This window comes from Hippoglossus stenolepis, chromosome 1 (genome assembly GCF_022539355.2).
Source record: "Hippoglossus stenolepis isolate QCI-W04-F060 chromosome 1, HSTE1.2, whole genome shotgun sequence".
NCBI lineage: Eukaryota > Metazoa > Chordata > Actinopteri > Pleuronectiformes > Pleuronectidae > Hippoglossus > Hippoglossus stenolepis.
Window position 1 is genome coordinate 17630671 of NC_061483.1, and position 17539 is coordinate 17648209.

The window sequence follows — 17539 nt, forward strand, 5'->3', positions numbered from 1 at the left end:
GGGAGCGAAGCAGAACAGAATCAGAAACAGACTATGGTTTTCTGTGCACCCAAGCGCAAGTGTGTGCGTGTGTGTGTGTGTGCGTTTGCGTGTGTGTGTGTGCTCATCTATAGGAGGAGCTTTTCTCACGAATTTCTGCCTTAACTGAAGCGGGACGATAGGCATGCCTGTTTCACTGAATGTGTGAGTGCCGTTTGACTGTGTGTCTAGACACTCCAGGCAGATTGCATAGTAGCGGCAGACTTAAAGGAAGGAACTGAAGCGTTATCACACTAAGGTCATTAGCAAGAAGCTCAGTGCTGTTCAATAGATCCAAATGAGCCCATTTAGAAAGACATTAAGAGCAGCCTGCAACCCCAAACTGCATTAGATTAGGTTCTTTATTTTTTTTTGAAGCAAAGAGAGAAACAAAGATAGGAAGGAATCAACGACAGAAAGAGAAAAAGGACAAAAAGGGTAATTTAGGCCTTTACAGATTATTAATTGAAACAAACAGGGTTTCACTTTGATGACTACAGTATTGTGTGTTCTCGTGGTCAAGAACAGAAACAAAAAAAGAGTGTTAGAGTGAAAGGGAGGATGCTCTGTGGCTGCTCTTCAAAGAGATAAGTGAAGCGTTATCACTTTGAGATCATTAGTAAGCAGCAGAGCAGCTTGGAGCTGCGCAATAGGCCATTTAAACATTGTTAAGAGCACTGAGCAATCCAAAGCTATACAGTGAAATGTCTTCACTTCGTTACACAGTAAAGTTGTAGCGCTGTGAATTTTAGGGTCTCCTCAGGGCACGGCCACAGCCGAGGAGTGAACTGATACTAGTCTTTCTCTTCCTCTGATCCTAAATTCTAAGCAGATATGTGTTCGCCACTTATGGCAAATGATTGAAGACATATTTTGGTTGCTTTTGCCGGTCAACAAGAGACTTATAAACACACAATAAATTCAGTCTGTCTACAGCTGAACAATGAAAGGTCACATACCTACCCCCCCATCGCTCAGCAAAGAACTTGAAACTGAAAAACTGCTTTGTGTCTGCTGATCTTGCCCTTGCTGTTATGACCTTATGTCAGAATAGTGCAAGAGAACACACAGCTGTAATTGGGTGGAAAAGTTCCTGAATCCCCTCATCGAGCTGAAGCTGCAGCCGCGCTGAGTCTCTGCCGAGCAACAGTGGAGTAAAGTGATTAAATAAATAAAAATATGAAAACCATGATCCACCTTTATCAATCTATACCCCATTACCTCCCTACCACCCTACCTGCCGACTGACCGACCAACCAGCCGACCACCCTACCTACTGACATATCAACCAACCAACCAACACACCGACCGACCACCTGGTCAGAAAACAGCCACCCTGCCCATACGTGCTTACCGTGCTGGTGTGCAGCCCTGTTCCCCTAAAAAAAAAAAAAAGATTTGATTTGGGCCCTGTTAAAACGTCAACACTGCACACATCTAATGAATTATGTTCAGTCAGCCATTTGAAGTACAGAATAAGCTGAGGTGACCCCTGCCAAGGGTAGCACACATGGGTATAAGTTTCATTTCAATCTTGGGGGCAGTATACCGCCAATATCCTTATTACTATCACAGCCAACAAAACCACAACAAACACCACGGTGATTTACAACCGAGCACCAAACAGTCAGTATTTTCACTCTAGATTTGCTCGACCAATTACCTGACCCCCTGTAAATGTAGGAATTACTGCAAAACAAACGTTTTCTTTAATAGAGTTCAGGCATTTACCCAGCACAGCTTTTGAAGACATGGCACAATGCCGCGTTTGCACATGATTTTACAACTGAATAGCAAATTCACAAATTGAATTACTTGAGTCAAGAGTGCAGTGATGGTGTAATGTAAGTATGTGCACAGGAGGAATGCAAATCATTAACCAACTGACATGAGAGGTGATGTAATTTAAACAATAACTACCCAGAAAATGTATAAAAATAATATAATCACAGTGTCAGTAAAGTGCACTGATGATGACAAGCTTGAATGGTCTAGAGACTAAACAGAGGGTAAGATAATGTCGTCTTTTGTCTACAAAAAATGTTTCATTAATTTGTACTTCCTGTCCACATTGATAATGTCACACTAATAACAAACTCTAATACCACAATTCAAGGGGCAGAGGCAGGTCTCTGCTGTTGCTCCACTGGGACTCAGGCTTAGGTGAGGTGTATTTTTACATAAGTATCGTGAGCTTTAGTGTATTTTTGTCTACCTTGACTCAAACACAAACTGTCAAGGAAAAGTTTAAAACGAGTACCGAGGTGACCCCTTGTCAGAAATAGTACAGAGAGGAAACAGCTGTCTTGAAAGCAGATTGTACCAAAATTCCCTTGCTGACATTTTGCTGCAAGGTTGAGTCATTGGTGAGCTGCCACAATGGCACTTTGGGAATCTTTTCCGATACATTACTTTTGGGCCTTTCAGTCAAACAAACAAGCACAGAATAACCTGAAGACACGTCTGAGGACATGGCCCCGGCACACCTTCATGCCTGGGAAAGTTAATTTTGTAAAGTAATCAGTTACAGAAAACAAACCGCCTGCAATCACCAATTTATCAAATTACTCAATTGATTAACATAATCATATTAACACAGCTTGGTTTTTAAAAAAAAAATTTTTATCAACACACTTCCCTTTATTCTTGACTTCATTTCCCAGGAGCTTTTCTCTGACGATCTAATCAGAATTTCAGAAGCACTTTTGCTGCTCATTGCAGCTCAAGAGAGCGTTATAAATCATCTTTACAGTGCACTGCATCTCACAGCTACAGTGGATTTTACGATGGATACACACCATGCAGCACGGTGACGAGGGACAAACACAGCAGTGGTATGCATACCGAGCCGCTGGGTGTACATCCCCCAACCTTACAATTGATCAGCAGTGAACAGCCTCCATGAGATGCTAACAAGCTCAAAGAAGTACGATGTCACTGTCTGATGTGACATTGCCTTTTCACTGCCCTCTAGTGGCTGCAGCGGACCTCTAGAAGCTGGGTTGACAGCCAGATGTTGCATCTGTCATTTCTGTCACTTTCATTGGTGTGTGTATGACCCTGTCTCATTAACAAAAGCCTGGGACTTGTCAATCAGGGGGGTGGAGAAGCATCGTTTGGATATTCAAGCACGCGCACTATGGACAACCCTGGTCTCTTGGACATGTGACTAGCTGCGGCTCGCTTTAGAAAAGTGAGCCAAGCTGCTCACCACTCAGCTTCTACAGTTCTGAGATCAGGTATGATATTGAAAACATTATTATACTTGTAAGCAGATACAAGTGGAAACTGTACTTTTCTCCTTAGTCTTTCTATCTAGGTGTCAAGAGGAAGCAGTAGCATGTAAACAAGCAACTTACACTGTGATTTATCATCTAAAAGTCCCTCAAACAAGTTGTCTCACTAATCACCTTGATCAACATGAGTGACGAGGAGGAGGAGGAGGTACCTGGCTCTCCTTGCCTATACCTATAAATGTCATCTCGCACCACTGGCCTGAGTAGTTTAGCTGTGGGGTCAAATCATTAGTTGTCAGACTGCTATTTCTTCTGTGATGAAACATTTCAGAGGTCAGTGCATGTCTGTTGTACCGATGCTATGTGGCTGGTTCCTGATCTACAGCCATTCAAATAAATAAATGGGGGGGATTTGTTGCTCACTGTGTGTAGAGGCCTTAAGCATTAATCCATTGCTTTTCTTTACAAGTTATTACTATCAGAGTCTCTACTAGCACTGACCAATCTAGCTAACATAGATTTATGATCACTCATTTGCAGTCTACCTGACCTGCATGTCTTTGGTCTGTGTGTGTGTGTGTGTGTGTGTGTGTGTGTGTGTGTGTGTGTGTGTGTGTGTGTGTGTGTGTGGTTTCAGGCACCCAACTGAACACAGGTCAGTTCAGCTCTGAACTACTGTGTCTCCTCACATCTGAAGAGCCATGTGAACGTCTTCCACTTCTGACAAAAGTGGAAGGACAAAACAAACCAAGAGATTGATAAAATAAAGCATGTGATGCACGGTGTAGAAATCTGACAGTGTTGATTGACACCTATGACTGGTAGCCCATGCAGCCAATCAGGATGCTCCATCCGCGGGACCTCAAATTGGTGGAAAGAGGATAAATGTGATAAGAGAGATAAAAGAAAGAAGAATGAAGGGATTCCTTTAAGTCTAACCACACTACACTTATCACCTCACTATGATAAAATGGTTTCATACATAGCATCATATACTGTACAGTATTTGTGCTACATTTTAAGTTCATATGTTAATTGTGTTTCAGTGTTGTTAAAAGCTCTGACCAGTGATTTTCCACGAGGGATAAATGAAGTATCACTCCGTTAAAAATAGACTGACGAGGATGCTCGCCTGTTGGCTGTAGCCTGAAATTACTCAGACATGCCAGGTTTATGTGTTGCAATCCTGCCCTGAGGTGACCTTTGCCTCAAGTGGTAAGAAAATAAACGGCCGCTGTCTGGTAAAATAACTCAGTTGCAGAGGTGTTACGGCACCTTAGAGTGCCGTCGACCTGTTGGCTTGACAGTTTAGGGAAAATAAACTGCGCGACAGCTCTGGAGAAGCTGCATTATTAACTCTTATGTGATACAATAGAAAAATATGTGACAACAGTTCACGGTGGGTCGATGGGTTTTGCTTTTTACAATTTGGGGATTTTTTGGAAGAAGCTTCGTTGCAGAATATTTTACAGTGCAGTTTTGGAATAGATTCAATCCAAGCATCTCCATTATAAGCGAGCAGTGTACAAAACTAATAGGTGTGACATTGGGACATTCATGCATCACCATGGACAACGTCCTTTGGATAGAGAGGCATTAGGTTCAGGAATGAGAGCCAAAGACAGAGCTAATACAGTAAATTATGGTCAGTCAGACTGCCAAATTATAGTCAAAAGCCAGAATAGCATAAAGAACTGAGATAATGTGCTAATTGGGCAGCTATCAGTGAATGTCTGTCCATTACCATAGACACTGATGGTTATTTACTCTGCATTTTGCTCAGTCCATGTGATCAACAAACCCGCTGAGCTATTTGTCGAGATTCAGAAATGACACAGTGAAGCTGCAGTGGAATATTATCACCACTATGAAGGTCAGAGTAAATCTAGGTAGCCACGCTTCAGCTGACTCTGACTCTAAGGGAGATTTAGAAGTTAAAGGTCACATTCAGGTGAAAAGTTGGTCCTGTAAAACCAAAAGAAACAGACGGGTTTATTAAAAATTCAGGTTTGTTCTATCCGACAGCTTGTGAAAAATCTAATTATGAGCCAAAAAGATGACACAATCCAATGTTTACAGTTGGTCAGAACCCACATCCTGGTTCAACTAAATCTACAGTAGTCGTCCAATGACAGACCACTAGCAGCACTGCTGATGCACTCACTTTTAGTTGTGGACAAACTGTTGGCTCACTGGCAACATGGCTGTCATTCTGTCTGCTTGTTCGATGTCATAACCACAATTCACCATCATGTCCCTTTAACTTCAGCTTAAACAAACACATCATGTTACCTTTTTTCTGACTATTGATTTAGCATGCCCCACAGATATAGTACCATGGAAAAGTGCTGTCAAAGGCTTCAGTTTCCCAGACTTACTGGACCAGCCTCATCAATGCAGTGATATTCCCTCCAATGTTCCCAGACTTTTTGACTATGTGAACAAGCTTCTGTATTGTCGGCACCCCTGCATTAGACCAAGACTGGGACTGAGTGACACAGAACAGGTGAGGGGGAAGGAGGGGACTGGTTTGCTTTAAAGTCTGATCATGCAAATTGTAGCTTTACGCTAAAAAAACAGAAAATAGCATTATATATCTGAATATTGGGCATTATGCCTCTGTTAAGTAACAGCTTGAGCAGTAATGAACTCATGTTGCAAAAAAGATGTGCTGCTGCAGAATCAGTCTGAATTTTACCATATTCTAGCCGAGGCTTTTTATTGGTCTTGATTGGCCTCAATTTCAGTATCAAGTAAAATTTAACAGAATCTGATAGAGTGTCACAGAATGTGTCCTGCCAACACTATAATGACGATGATGATCCATGCATGAAAATGACCCAGCACCCCCACCAGACACACACACACACACACACACAGTCTCACACGGGAAAAACACACACTCGCTAATATGTATTCATCAGGAAAAAGACAGCAGTGATTACAGGCCTAATGGGTATGTGTGACGATGGGTTAGAGGGTGTGTGTGTGTGAGCAGTCAGGCATGGCTCAGACTTGAACAAAATAATCTGCTTCATACTGATGAATCGAATGACTGATACACACAGAAACAGCACACACACACACACACACACACGGGGGCTTACACGCACACATGCACTGATACACCCACAGTGCTGAAGGGATTGTTCACCGAAAAATGAAATTCACTCACTTTATACTCACCACTATGCCGATGGAGGGGTGGGTGAAATGTTTGACAAAACCCTTCTGGAGTCACAGGGGTTCAGGTGCAGCAGAATCCAATACAATTGAAGTCAATGATGAGTCCTTCTTCAGACGTAATAATATAACATAACCTTACCTCCATACTGCTCCTGTGGTGTCATCCAAGTGTTCGCAAGCCCCGGCAGTTATATTCGACTCAAAACGGCGTAATTTACACCATATCTTTTAGCCTAAAAGCCCACAGATATCTTCCTACGAGGTCCGTTCAAGGACCCTCAGACACACCATCGTGTGGCTACGTCCGCTAGCTTAGCCACTTCCAGTGGACCTTTAGGCTTAAAACACGGTTTTAATTGACCTTGTTTCGAGTCTAATTTCAATGTCGGGGCTGACGGACACTTGGATGACACCACACGATCAGTATGGAGGCATGTTAGGTTTTTCTGATGTTTTATTACGTCTGAAGTGTAGGTCACCATTGACTTGTATTTGATTCTGCTGCAACAAAATTTACTTCTGAGACTCCGGAAGTGTTTTGTAGACTCTAACACTTCACCCACCCCTCCATCATCATAGTGGTGAGTAGATGATGTGTGAATTTTCATTTTTCGGTGAACTATCCCTTTATGTCCTTCTTCCTCTGAGTATGGCCTCGACAACACAAAGTTGAAAATTTACTCTCCAACAGCATTTTTTTTCACAGCATCTGGCAGTTACAGCAAATAAGTTGGCAAACAGAAAACATTTATAAAAATACACACAATCAAACATGGGTGTACAAAAGCACAGGCAAACACTGAAGCACAATCACAGCATTTCACCGACAGGCTGTCAGACCGGCACAAGCGGTATCGATTGTGCTGCTTTTGTTCAGAATTTACCAGAATGACAACAAACTCGCAAACAGCCAACTTTACTTATTGGCCAATTAAACTTGTGCACGTAAGTAAACACAAAGGAGGAACAAAATGGCAGAGACGCTTGGCTGAAAAGACTTGTCTCTGTCTCAATTTTGTGAAACATGTTATTGATGAAAGAAGTCATCTGGATTAATAGTCACTTAGAAGGCGACCGAGGTGCAAGGGGAAGAAAGAAGAAGAGAGAAAACAAAGGACAGAGCAGGGGTTTGAGATGGAACCAGAGAAATGTTAACAGAAAAAAAGAACAAAGGTCTACAAAAAGATGACTGTTATTTATCTTATTTCTTGCTCATTTTCTCTATTTAAATATCTCGTTCTCTCCCTAAGTCTCTCTGCACCGACCACTAAAAAGCACATATAACTATATTTTTCTCAGGGCAACTTACACTTAGGATTCTCCGTGGTGTTTAATCATCTGTCTCTTTCCTCACAAGCACACATTAAATCATGATTAAAGATCAATGTTCAAGCGGGAATACTCACATCTTCTACTAAAGGAAAAATGTGCTTTAAAAGGAGGCTAACAAGAGACAAATTAATGGCCTTTAAGCAATGTGTAGAGACAAAGAGATGCTTGCTGATAGAAAACAAAGAGCAACTATGATGCTCAGCAACGTTTGCAAATCAGCAACTGAACTTTTGAAGATTTGAAAATATTCTATTCTATTCCATGACATTTCTTAAAATATGCCCCAGATCTATATTGGTATCATTATTTTATATCTACGATTTTACCTGGATTTATTTGGGGATAAGGGTAATTTTCAATCCATTTACATGCCCATGTTTAATACAGGCTCTTTTAAAAGAAAGTCTATATCACTGGGACAAAGGTCATAGATCTTGTCATAAATTAACAAATACACTCGAAATGACTGATAATATCACTGTTTAGCTGATAATCATGTTTGATTTATTTATAATAATAAAACGTATGATAAATTATGATAAATTATTTGGGTTGGGTTTTTGTTGTTCAATAGGAATAAAGAGCCCCATGTGGAGTGCAGGTTTTGTACTTGAAAAAGAATAACCTTCTCAATATTCATTACAGTTGTAAACCTACTCCGTTCCTAAGCCCCCTGATTCTAGGCACATTCTCTCTGACAACATACCTAAAATATGCTGATATTACAATGGAAGTGCAATGTTAGTGAATGCTAACAGAAGAAGAACATGCAAATGTGTGCTATCATGAAACGCTGGATCATTCCACTTAGTGTCTGAATGAGGAGGATTACATCTTATGTATTTTCAAAAAAGCAAATTAGGAAGGCACAACAGTTTGTTCATTATATAAGTAGAGAAGAAGCACTGACACATTCCTCTCATGTATTCCAGTCTATTGTAGTCTATAAGTGTCTTTATCCTCGTGTTTGTCTCTGTCCTTGTCTCTCCCTCTATGTATGTAGATGGTGACATTCTGCAAATGCCAGCAGCTGTAGATGCTGATAATCTGATTCTTAAAGTGCTCTCAAACCTGAAGCGTTTCTAACACACACACACACGCACACAGACACACACACATGTGTACAGGCAGGTGACCAAACAGATAAAACACATTCTATCTTTCTATTTTTAAACCACAAGCAAGCTGTTACCTGACATCAACCATAATAACTAATAATATGTAGCACGTTATTCATAAAAAATGAAATGTGCCGGAAGGTAAATTACCTGTATAGTAGTCATGATTTCTTCAAAGACAGATCAGCTGTCATTAGTTGATGTCTCTTCAAAGACGTGTTAAGATGTGGATCACTCATGTTTGCCATATGTTGCAAACTTGATTAAAATGGTAAATTGTTCTCTCTCATCAATATGTCTTCATTGTACTCACTCAGAGACTCAAAGCAGAGGAGAGTCTATTTCCATCCATCTTTAGAGGAAACTTCAATGCCACATGTCAAGTACCTGCTTGGACATTCAGTCCTTCACACTCCTCCTGGTGCCTTCTTTTTAGATGTGAAGTAGAGAGCTGAATATTCAGCACCATTTTTCTCCTCTATACTCCCCTCTCTCTTTTTCGCTGGCGTTTTCAAATGCTATCTCGGTCGCTTTTTGCTCTTCCCTATCGCTCCCTCTCTCCCTCACCATTTTCAAACTTAACATTTTAGACGAATCAAAGTGAAAGGAGAAAAGAGGATGACGGAAGGACAGAGTAGATAGGAAGAGTGCAAAGTAGTTGAGTAGAGAGGCGAGAAGAGAGGAGCAGAGAAGAAGGAAATTAGATGTTGGGAGAAACAGAGAGAGTTCGGAGGAGAGAAAAGGGACAGAGTGGAGACAGAGAGAGGGGATTAGAAGAAGAGGCGGGACACACTACTGGGCACAAGTTGAAGAAAACTTTGCGCTACTTTTTAAATGTACCTAATTCAATTTCTGAGTGTTTCTGAAAGCATAACAAATAAAACAATTATCGAGGAAGCTCATTGTTATTGAGCTAAATGGAATCTCTGTTTTAAGTTTGTCTTTTTAAGCAGCCGGACACACACTTTCTTACTTTCAATCATAGTTGTCAGTTCATTCTAAGCTCAATGGACTCTAGAGACTGTGCTGTTCATCCATGATGCGATGCCAGCGTCAGTTTCAGTTCAGCATCCTTCATTTATTCAGTTTAAGTCCCACTCCACTAGCATATTACACTCCCTAAAACTACATGTTCAAAAGGTTTGTCATGAAACAAAAAAATCCTCTCATGGCCTTAAAATGGTTTGACTCTACACTGTCCTTGGTCATTTCATAACTGGGATCTATGGATATGCTGATATGAGCCATTTACTGCTAATTTCACTCAAAATACATCATATCCAAGTGTTTAAAAAGTAGATTTTTACCAAAAGGTAAAAAGGAAAAAAGTTTCGGCAGGTAGAGTATAAACTGTATGTGATGAGACATGAAGAGAAAATATTACCGCAAAAGAAACTGTAGACAGAGACACAAAGGTTAAATTCATTTTTCATGTCTATACAACAATGACTCAACAAACAAGTTGCCTTCACAGAATTGGAGAGGTGAAGATCCCAGGAGCTGAGCAATGGATACACAGTCCAGTCATCATGCAGGAAAACAAAAATGTAGCCTAAAACATCCATCCTTCAACCTTCAACAGAGCACCACAGAGGAGAATATGTTGTGTCATAGTTTCTAGTCTTGCTTACAACTTTTTACTGCAGGTGGTGCTCTCTAAAGTCGAGCTCCTGTCTCTCTCTGCAGCACTTTCAAAACTCTATTCACCACAACAGGGCCGTGTGCATTCAGATCCTTCAGCAACCTCTTTGAGTAAGTGACTCACATCCATCTATTACGTCTTCTCTGCGACTTCAACAGCTGTGGAGTGAAATACAACAATCCCTCTGCGAAGACAGGTTCATTTCATAATCTCTTCATCACACCGTTGACATCTCAGCTACTTCAAATGACCTAAGTTAAGTTACTTCTGAGGCCGATCGTTTAACCCTATATTGGCTGCATTGAACATTATTGATAAATGAAATCAAACAACACAGATCAATATTTCACAAAAAAAACAACTCAAAACTGGCAGAACGCTGCTCTGTAGTTTTAGACAAAAAGTGAATCACCTCAGAAGTCATGCTACGATCACCACATTAGACGATACAATGTGACGTAAAGAGGCTCCAGTTACAGAAGTTTTATCACCACGTCAGGTTGTAGCCATGGAAACCCTGGAGGACTGAATGGGGGGGAATACAATAGTAAAGAAATGTGCTCACCTTCCCAGAGTCCATTGCAGTGATGACCCACACACAGTGTGCGTTGTTCTCATACTGAACAGGGTAGTTAGGAGAAGTTATGACCCCTTTGGGCCCCCTTAGGTTACTGCCACAGGTGCGAGCTATAGGAGGGGGCAGAGAGAGAGAGAGAGAGAGAGAGACAAAGAGAAAGGATTTATGGAGTGATCAAAATTATACTCGCAGATTGCAAATGGCTTCTCACCTTTGGAAGAGAAAAGCGGGTGTGGTGGTGACAGAGAAACAGGCAATTTGTCTTAGAAGGGTTCAATACGACCAAAACCAAAACTGTGGTTCGTGGACAATCGAATCTGGGCAGTTTGTTTATTTGAAATTATTGTGCAATCAACTCAATCACATTGGTTTTTCAGCACCTCGTTTCACAGGAGAGAGTATCGCTCACAGACACCGAGTGCTGCCGAGGTTAAACTTATTACTTTCTCTATCTGGCCACCTTGCTGCTCTCTTCTAATCCACTGAAAGCTCCAATTGCTTCGATTTTGATAAACGCAGTGATTCTTCGACTTCATTAATCGCTGTAGAGGTCGAGCTAAGCTCTGCAAACAGAAACGCGGATGTTCGTTGTTTATGTTGCTTTAATCGCAGCGATAGAGCTGCAATAATGTGGTCATCCGTCAATCAAAGGTAAAGCACTTCTGTGCTCGAGGAACACACTGTTGGGGACTGAAGAAACAAATGTTGTTTGGTGAGCATAACAATAAAAAACGGTGTAAAAAGAGGCGAGGAAAATGATTTATTATTATTGTTTTCATTATCAAGAGGAAATTATATATATTTTTTAATCAGGGCCTTGTTTTCGTAAACGTGTTCATTATCCCCCTCAGTTATGACAACAGTTTAAATTGAATATCTAACTTCATTGGTTTCATAACTCTGCAAAACCTCCCACCTGCAAACAAGTGGAGAGTTAATAAAGTTTAACTCCTTCACAGAAAGGTCACTTCATCACCCTGCTCAGTGCCTGCAACATTTCTGCAGGGGACTCCTCCACTTCATCAGGTCCACTTGTACAATCTGATACACAACGATACAAGTGCTCAGCAGCAAAGTCTACATGTATTAAACTTTGTATGTTTCTGTCTTTGTTGCATGTTCAGAGAGGTAATGAAGACATTCTGTGTATCATGGAGGTGATAGTGTGTGATGGTGTTGGACTGGAGTCCCACATATTGGAAGGTGTTTCTACTCACAGCGACTTCAAATGATGCACTTCAACACTGCTGGAAACTTTGTAATAGACAGACTTTATGGGATCGCTACTGTCGGTATTGTGTTGCTTCAGATTGTCAAATTGCACCAAGTGGCCAGCGAGTGTCCTTCTGATTGTATTTTTGCAAAGGTTGTTTCCTCATTTTTTTCCTTTCTAATGGAAAGCCACATCTCAGCAATGAAAATGGTGGAAAGTCTCCTCTCCTCCTCACGTGCAAACAGTCAATTTCAACCCGTAGTGATGTTTCATTGCCAGGCGATCTCTTGTGGCCAAAATAAATATATTGGGAGCAAAGGAGGAGGTTATGTCACATAGTATATAGAGCTTTCACATGGGAGACTGCTCTTGATTTCCCAAGTGAAAGTGATAGTTCCAAGATTTTATTTTAGCCATGACCATTTTACAACCTTAACGGGTTATTTTAACCTATCATATGATCTTCTGTTTTTGTGCTCAAATCAGATTAAAACACTGACTAGACTACATGTTAAGTGTTGATTGTCGAGGTTGTAGGTCTTCAGGATCCAAAATGCAGATGTACACAGCATATTTTCATTTAAATAAAAAAAGAATTCAGTTCTCTGGTAGTCAGGTTGGCAGCTATCAGGCAAGGAAGGCAAACATAAAGTCCAAAACCTCAAATGAACTAGTAGGTTTAAGATACGAGGACTCACTGGGGAGTTGAACAGAAGAACAAGGATGACAGAGAAGATGAACAGAACTGAGGAGAACTAAACTAAAACAGAAGCACAAGGCTTGACTGAGACAGTCTGCAGCACAAGCAAAGCCGGAGACAGACGAACCGACAAAGACGACTCTGAGCACAGAGACTAAATACACGAGGGAGGCAGGAATAATTGGGCACAGGCGAAAGACATTAGGGCGGGACAAAGACAGGAAGTAAAACAGGAAATAAGTTCAAAACAAAGATCTCAAAACATCCAAAAGTGTTCTGAAAGTTCCGGAAGAGTCTTTTTAGTGTCTGTAAGTTTCTAATAGAGGCAGATCATAACTTTGTGCCTGTGACAGTGAAGGCTTGATATGCCTGCTGCTGCTGCTACGTGAGGATAAATGACTGATATGGTCCATAAGGTGGAGGGCCTGTTGAAGTGGTTTGTGAAATGTCATCAGAACTGAAAGTGATGTAACAGCGGAAACACAGACATGATACAAATGTTGAATAAATTATAATTTCTCAATATCTATTGACTAAAAGAGGGTTTTCAAATTGGATTATTGTTCAATTGTAAAATCTACAGTTGATTGTATCAGTGCTGAAGGGGATGTTGGAGAATAATAAAAAAATTTAAGTAGTGGATCCAATTGTACTACATTGGCTAGATGGATGAATGGATGGCATCAATTAAATTGGATTAGTAGAATCATAATGTACTCTCAAGGCACTTTACAGAGAAGGTCATCAGGCCCAGTATGGTATATATTTACTTCGGATCAAAAAGTGTAAGGGAATAATTAAAACTGTGTACACCGTGTTACAGTACAAGGCCACTGAAATTAATAATTTAATAAATTATGGGGAGTGAAAGAGTTGTTTTCATCTTTTGGCTGGCGGGCCACTGGCAATATAACAGGCCAGTACGACTCATGATCTACTGGCCAAGGGGGCCATTGGGGAAAAACGTTACTCTCCACACTGATGTCTGTACGAGCTCTAATAGTAACCTATCTCAATGCCACTGGGATGCTTTCTTATAGACAACCATCAGACATGCTGCGGTATTACCCACTTTGAAAAAGTTATGTTCCGAGTAAACATGGGGATTAAAAAAAAAACACAATTGGGCCCCAAGTTCTCCTCTTCTTCCGCTGCTAAAACTTTAAGCACCTTTGCTCCCGAAGAGCTCGAAGATCCCTGTTATCCATTGCATTTTTCATAATATTCTTCCAAGTGCTCTGTTTTATCCATATTGATTTTGTCCTTTGTGATACTCGAGGTAATATCTCTTGCCCTCAGTAGCTCATAAAGTCACCCATGTGTTATTGCCTTAAAGGGATATTTGGCAGAAAAAGAAGTGCATTGTGTCAAAAATTCCCTTAATAAGCTCCCTCTCTCGAGCGCAGTAATATTAAAGTGTGCACTTGACATTTTCAGTCATTTCTAGTCAACACGAACTGTCACACTGTAGATAAAGTTTTAACTGATCATATTATTTGCCCTTTATCTATCGTAATAAGTTAGCTGGAGGAGATGACTGCCATTAGGAGGGAAAGAGGGCCAGTGACACGTCATCAAAAGCACACAAGACAAGGGAGCATAAAAGAAAAGCAGAGGGATGATGACTAATAGAGAGGGCGAGGAGGTAGAAAGCGAAGAGAAAGGTGTAAATAAAGTGAGAGTGAAGAAGTTTTTAAATACAGAGAGGTGGTGAGATCATGTGGAGAGAGAGGTCGCGAAGATATCGAAAGGGAGAGAGAGAGTTAAAGGGGTGAAAGATAATGTGGGAAAGGAAAAGATAGTGAGGAAGGGCAAGAGCCAAGAAGGAGGCAGAGACACAGAAAATACCACGGGAGCGAGGGAGAGAGAGGGAGAGAGAGGAGGACCTCAGATGACTGATCTGCCTGTTAATTAGAAAAGAGAGCTAGAACACACTGTGGTACACACAGGTACACACATACACACACACACACACGGACACAGACACACATTCATGGCAATTCATCCCAGAGACCTGCTTCTAATTAACAGTTAAGTCTCAGTAGGGAATCAGGGAGACTCGTGGGTTTGAATCCCAGGAGGAAGATCACACCACTGAACACCGCACAACAGAGCTATAGTATAAGGATTTTTAACCTCTGCCTGTCTGTTTGTGCCTAACACTCTGTTCATCCTCTTTGTTGTGTTCAGATTTCTCTCTTTCTGTCTTTCTGTCTCTTTTCCTCTCCATCTGAATTCATGTTCCTTTCTAATTACTGACATTAAAAAAAGGACATTAATTACTGCTGTGTTGTGTGATGTGTCAAAAATTCACCCACTGAATGATGGTCCCTGAAATGTATTCTAACACATTGCAATTTCAGATCATCAATATCTGTTGATACGTCCGTGTGTTTCTTTTAGGCGTCTTTTGAAAGAACATGAAATGTTGTTCATATAAGTAAAATGTTTAAATGCAAAACACACTTTAATTATTGCTGCACAATTCAAATGGGAATCTTACATCCACGTCTTGTGCATCTTTTTACACATATTATTGTTTTTTTTAAACCACACGTTAGAAATTATTATAGATCTTTAAGGTGAGTTTATTTGTGTTGAAGCGTTTAAAGGCCTGGTGTTGCTTGTGCCAGGGTCACACTGAACAATATCAGTCCGATAAAAGCCCGACCTGGAAATTGTAGGGTGTCAGGTGGCTTCAAAAATGATCGATGGGCATTGGGCGCTACAATCATCATTTTAATCTCGTGTGGTAACCACCGATGCTGCGGCGGGAACGCCTCACAACATACTAACACAAAGGCTATCATATCGGATTTCTGTTCTTCTCTGCGACCAGTAGAAGCAGAGCTGACAGGCCCTTCTCCTGGAAGAGAGGGGGCCACCGACAAATGGAAAATTGAGACGCAAAAGAGGAATTAAGTTGTCAGTGTTATACGGGGGGAACTGTTATAAAGATTAATTTTTGTAGGCTTTTCAAACCAAAAGACAGACAGTATCATACACCGTGCTTTGGATGCCATTTTTGTTTCTTTCCATTATTATCCCCAGAATCGAGTCCCAAGCGCTTCCTTTCCAGTGACATCATGCACGCTTTAAAAGACGGGAAACACTGATTGGTTGGGAAGCAACGTGTAGCCTGTCATGTCTCTCGGCAACGGCACGACAAAAATCTATGACTCTATGATCGCAGAATCTGAAACTGTGACTGTTTTAATAGACAAAATTATACTGTGGTCTGAGCCTCGCATTAAACTGTGTGATAATGTTTGACACAGCAGGTTGCTTAGACATTGTGTATATTGTGTATATTTTGTTTTACTTAGTATTTAAGCTGTCGGTGTGATATTCGAATGAAATGGCCAGATGAACCAATATTCAAATCTCTGCTCTGTTCTATTTGATTCTGTCCTTTTTCTATATTAACATGGTTAAAACAGTTGATGGTTCTTTCACTACTGAACAATTAACTGCACCAAATAACTAAAACAAAATCATACACTCAGCTTTTCTATTAAAATAAATACAAATAAAAAAAAAACTATATTTCAGATAAGCTTTGCAAGTGAACTAAATCCTCGTTGTCCTTCTGTCTCAGAAGACAAAGGAGTATGTGTATCAGTGTACAGTTCAGTTGCAGCGCCATGTTCCTCGAGCAGCAGTCTGTGTTACAGTTTGTGCAGGTGTAGTCCACCCCTAACACTGTGGGTGCTAATTGTGCCTTCTGTCGTCTGCACCCTCTCCTCCCACAGCTCACAGACTGAGCTAATTGTGGAAATAATATCCACATGTCCTTTTATATCTTCCACTGTCTCACTCTCTCCCTCCATCTCTGCTGGCTCGTCCTGAAAAGAGTAGGCAGTGTTGTGAAGGCAGAGGGGTTCCTGCAGTCAGACAGACATATACACACTCACACACACTCACAAACACACACACACACGCAACACACACACACACACAACACCCACACACGCACGCCGCGCCACACACACTATAATCCAATGTGACAGGGAGCCTACAGTACGTGTCTGACCACAGGGACTGCCTGTCCATCAAACGCACACACAGAGCTCAAGGCAAACACCGCCGCAGCTATGAGGTGTGTGACATTGTCCATTGGACGCTCGCTGTGTCAGTGTCCGCGTGTGTACGCGCACGCACACTTGGGTGTGTATGCTTGCTGTCTGCCTCTCCACTGTGGAGCAATAAACCCAACAGGGTATTGTCAGCAAACACGTGGGCAGTGAAAGCGTTTGCATCATTGCTCTGCCACTCACACAGTTATTTATTTAGTCACTCAACCGGTCAGGGAGGAAATGAATGAAGTGATTTTAACACATCAAAAACAGAAACATATAAATCACAGTGATGTTTCAATGTTACTGTGGAGCCTGCGCATTGGAAAATACCAGAAATCTGCCATAACCACCTACGGCTTCCAAAATATCTTACAGTGGTTTACATTTAGTGCTTTACAAAGAGGGATCAGGACTGTGTTAAATTATCTATGCATACAT

General features: G+C 41.1%; 1 protein-coding gene across 1 annotated transcript in view; it reads right to left on the reverse strand.

The window, feature by feature from the left end:
• The window catches only part of LOC118113214 (CUB and sushi domain-containing protein 1), a 292387-nt gene that overhangs the window by 146325 nt on the left and 128523 nt on the right, over window positions 1-17539 (reverse strand). The window contains exon 14 of the mRNA XM_047340219.1: window positions 11098-11219. Coding sequence (XP_047196175.1) covers window positions 11098-11219 — 122 coding nt within the window. The remainder of the gene's footprint in view (window positions 1-11097; window positions 11220-17539) is intronic.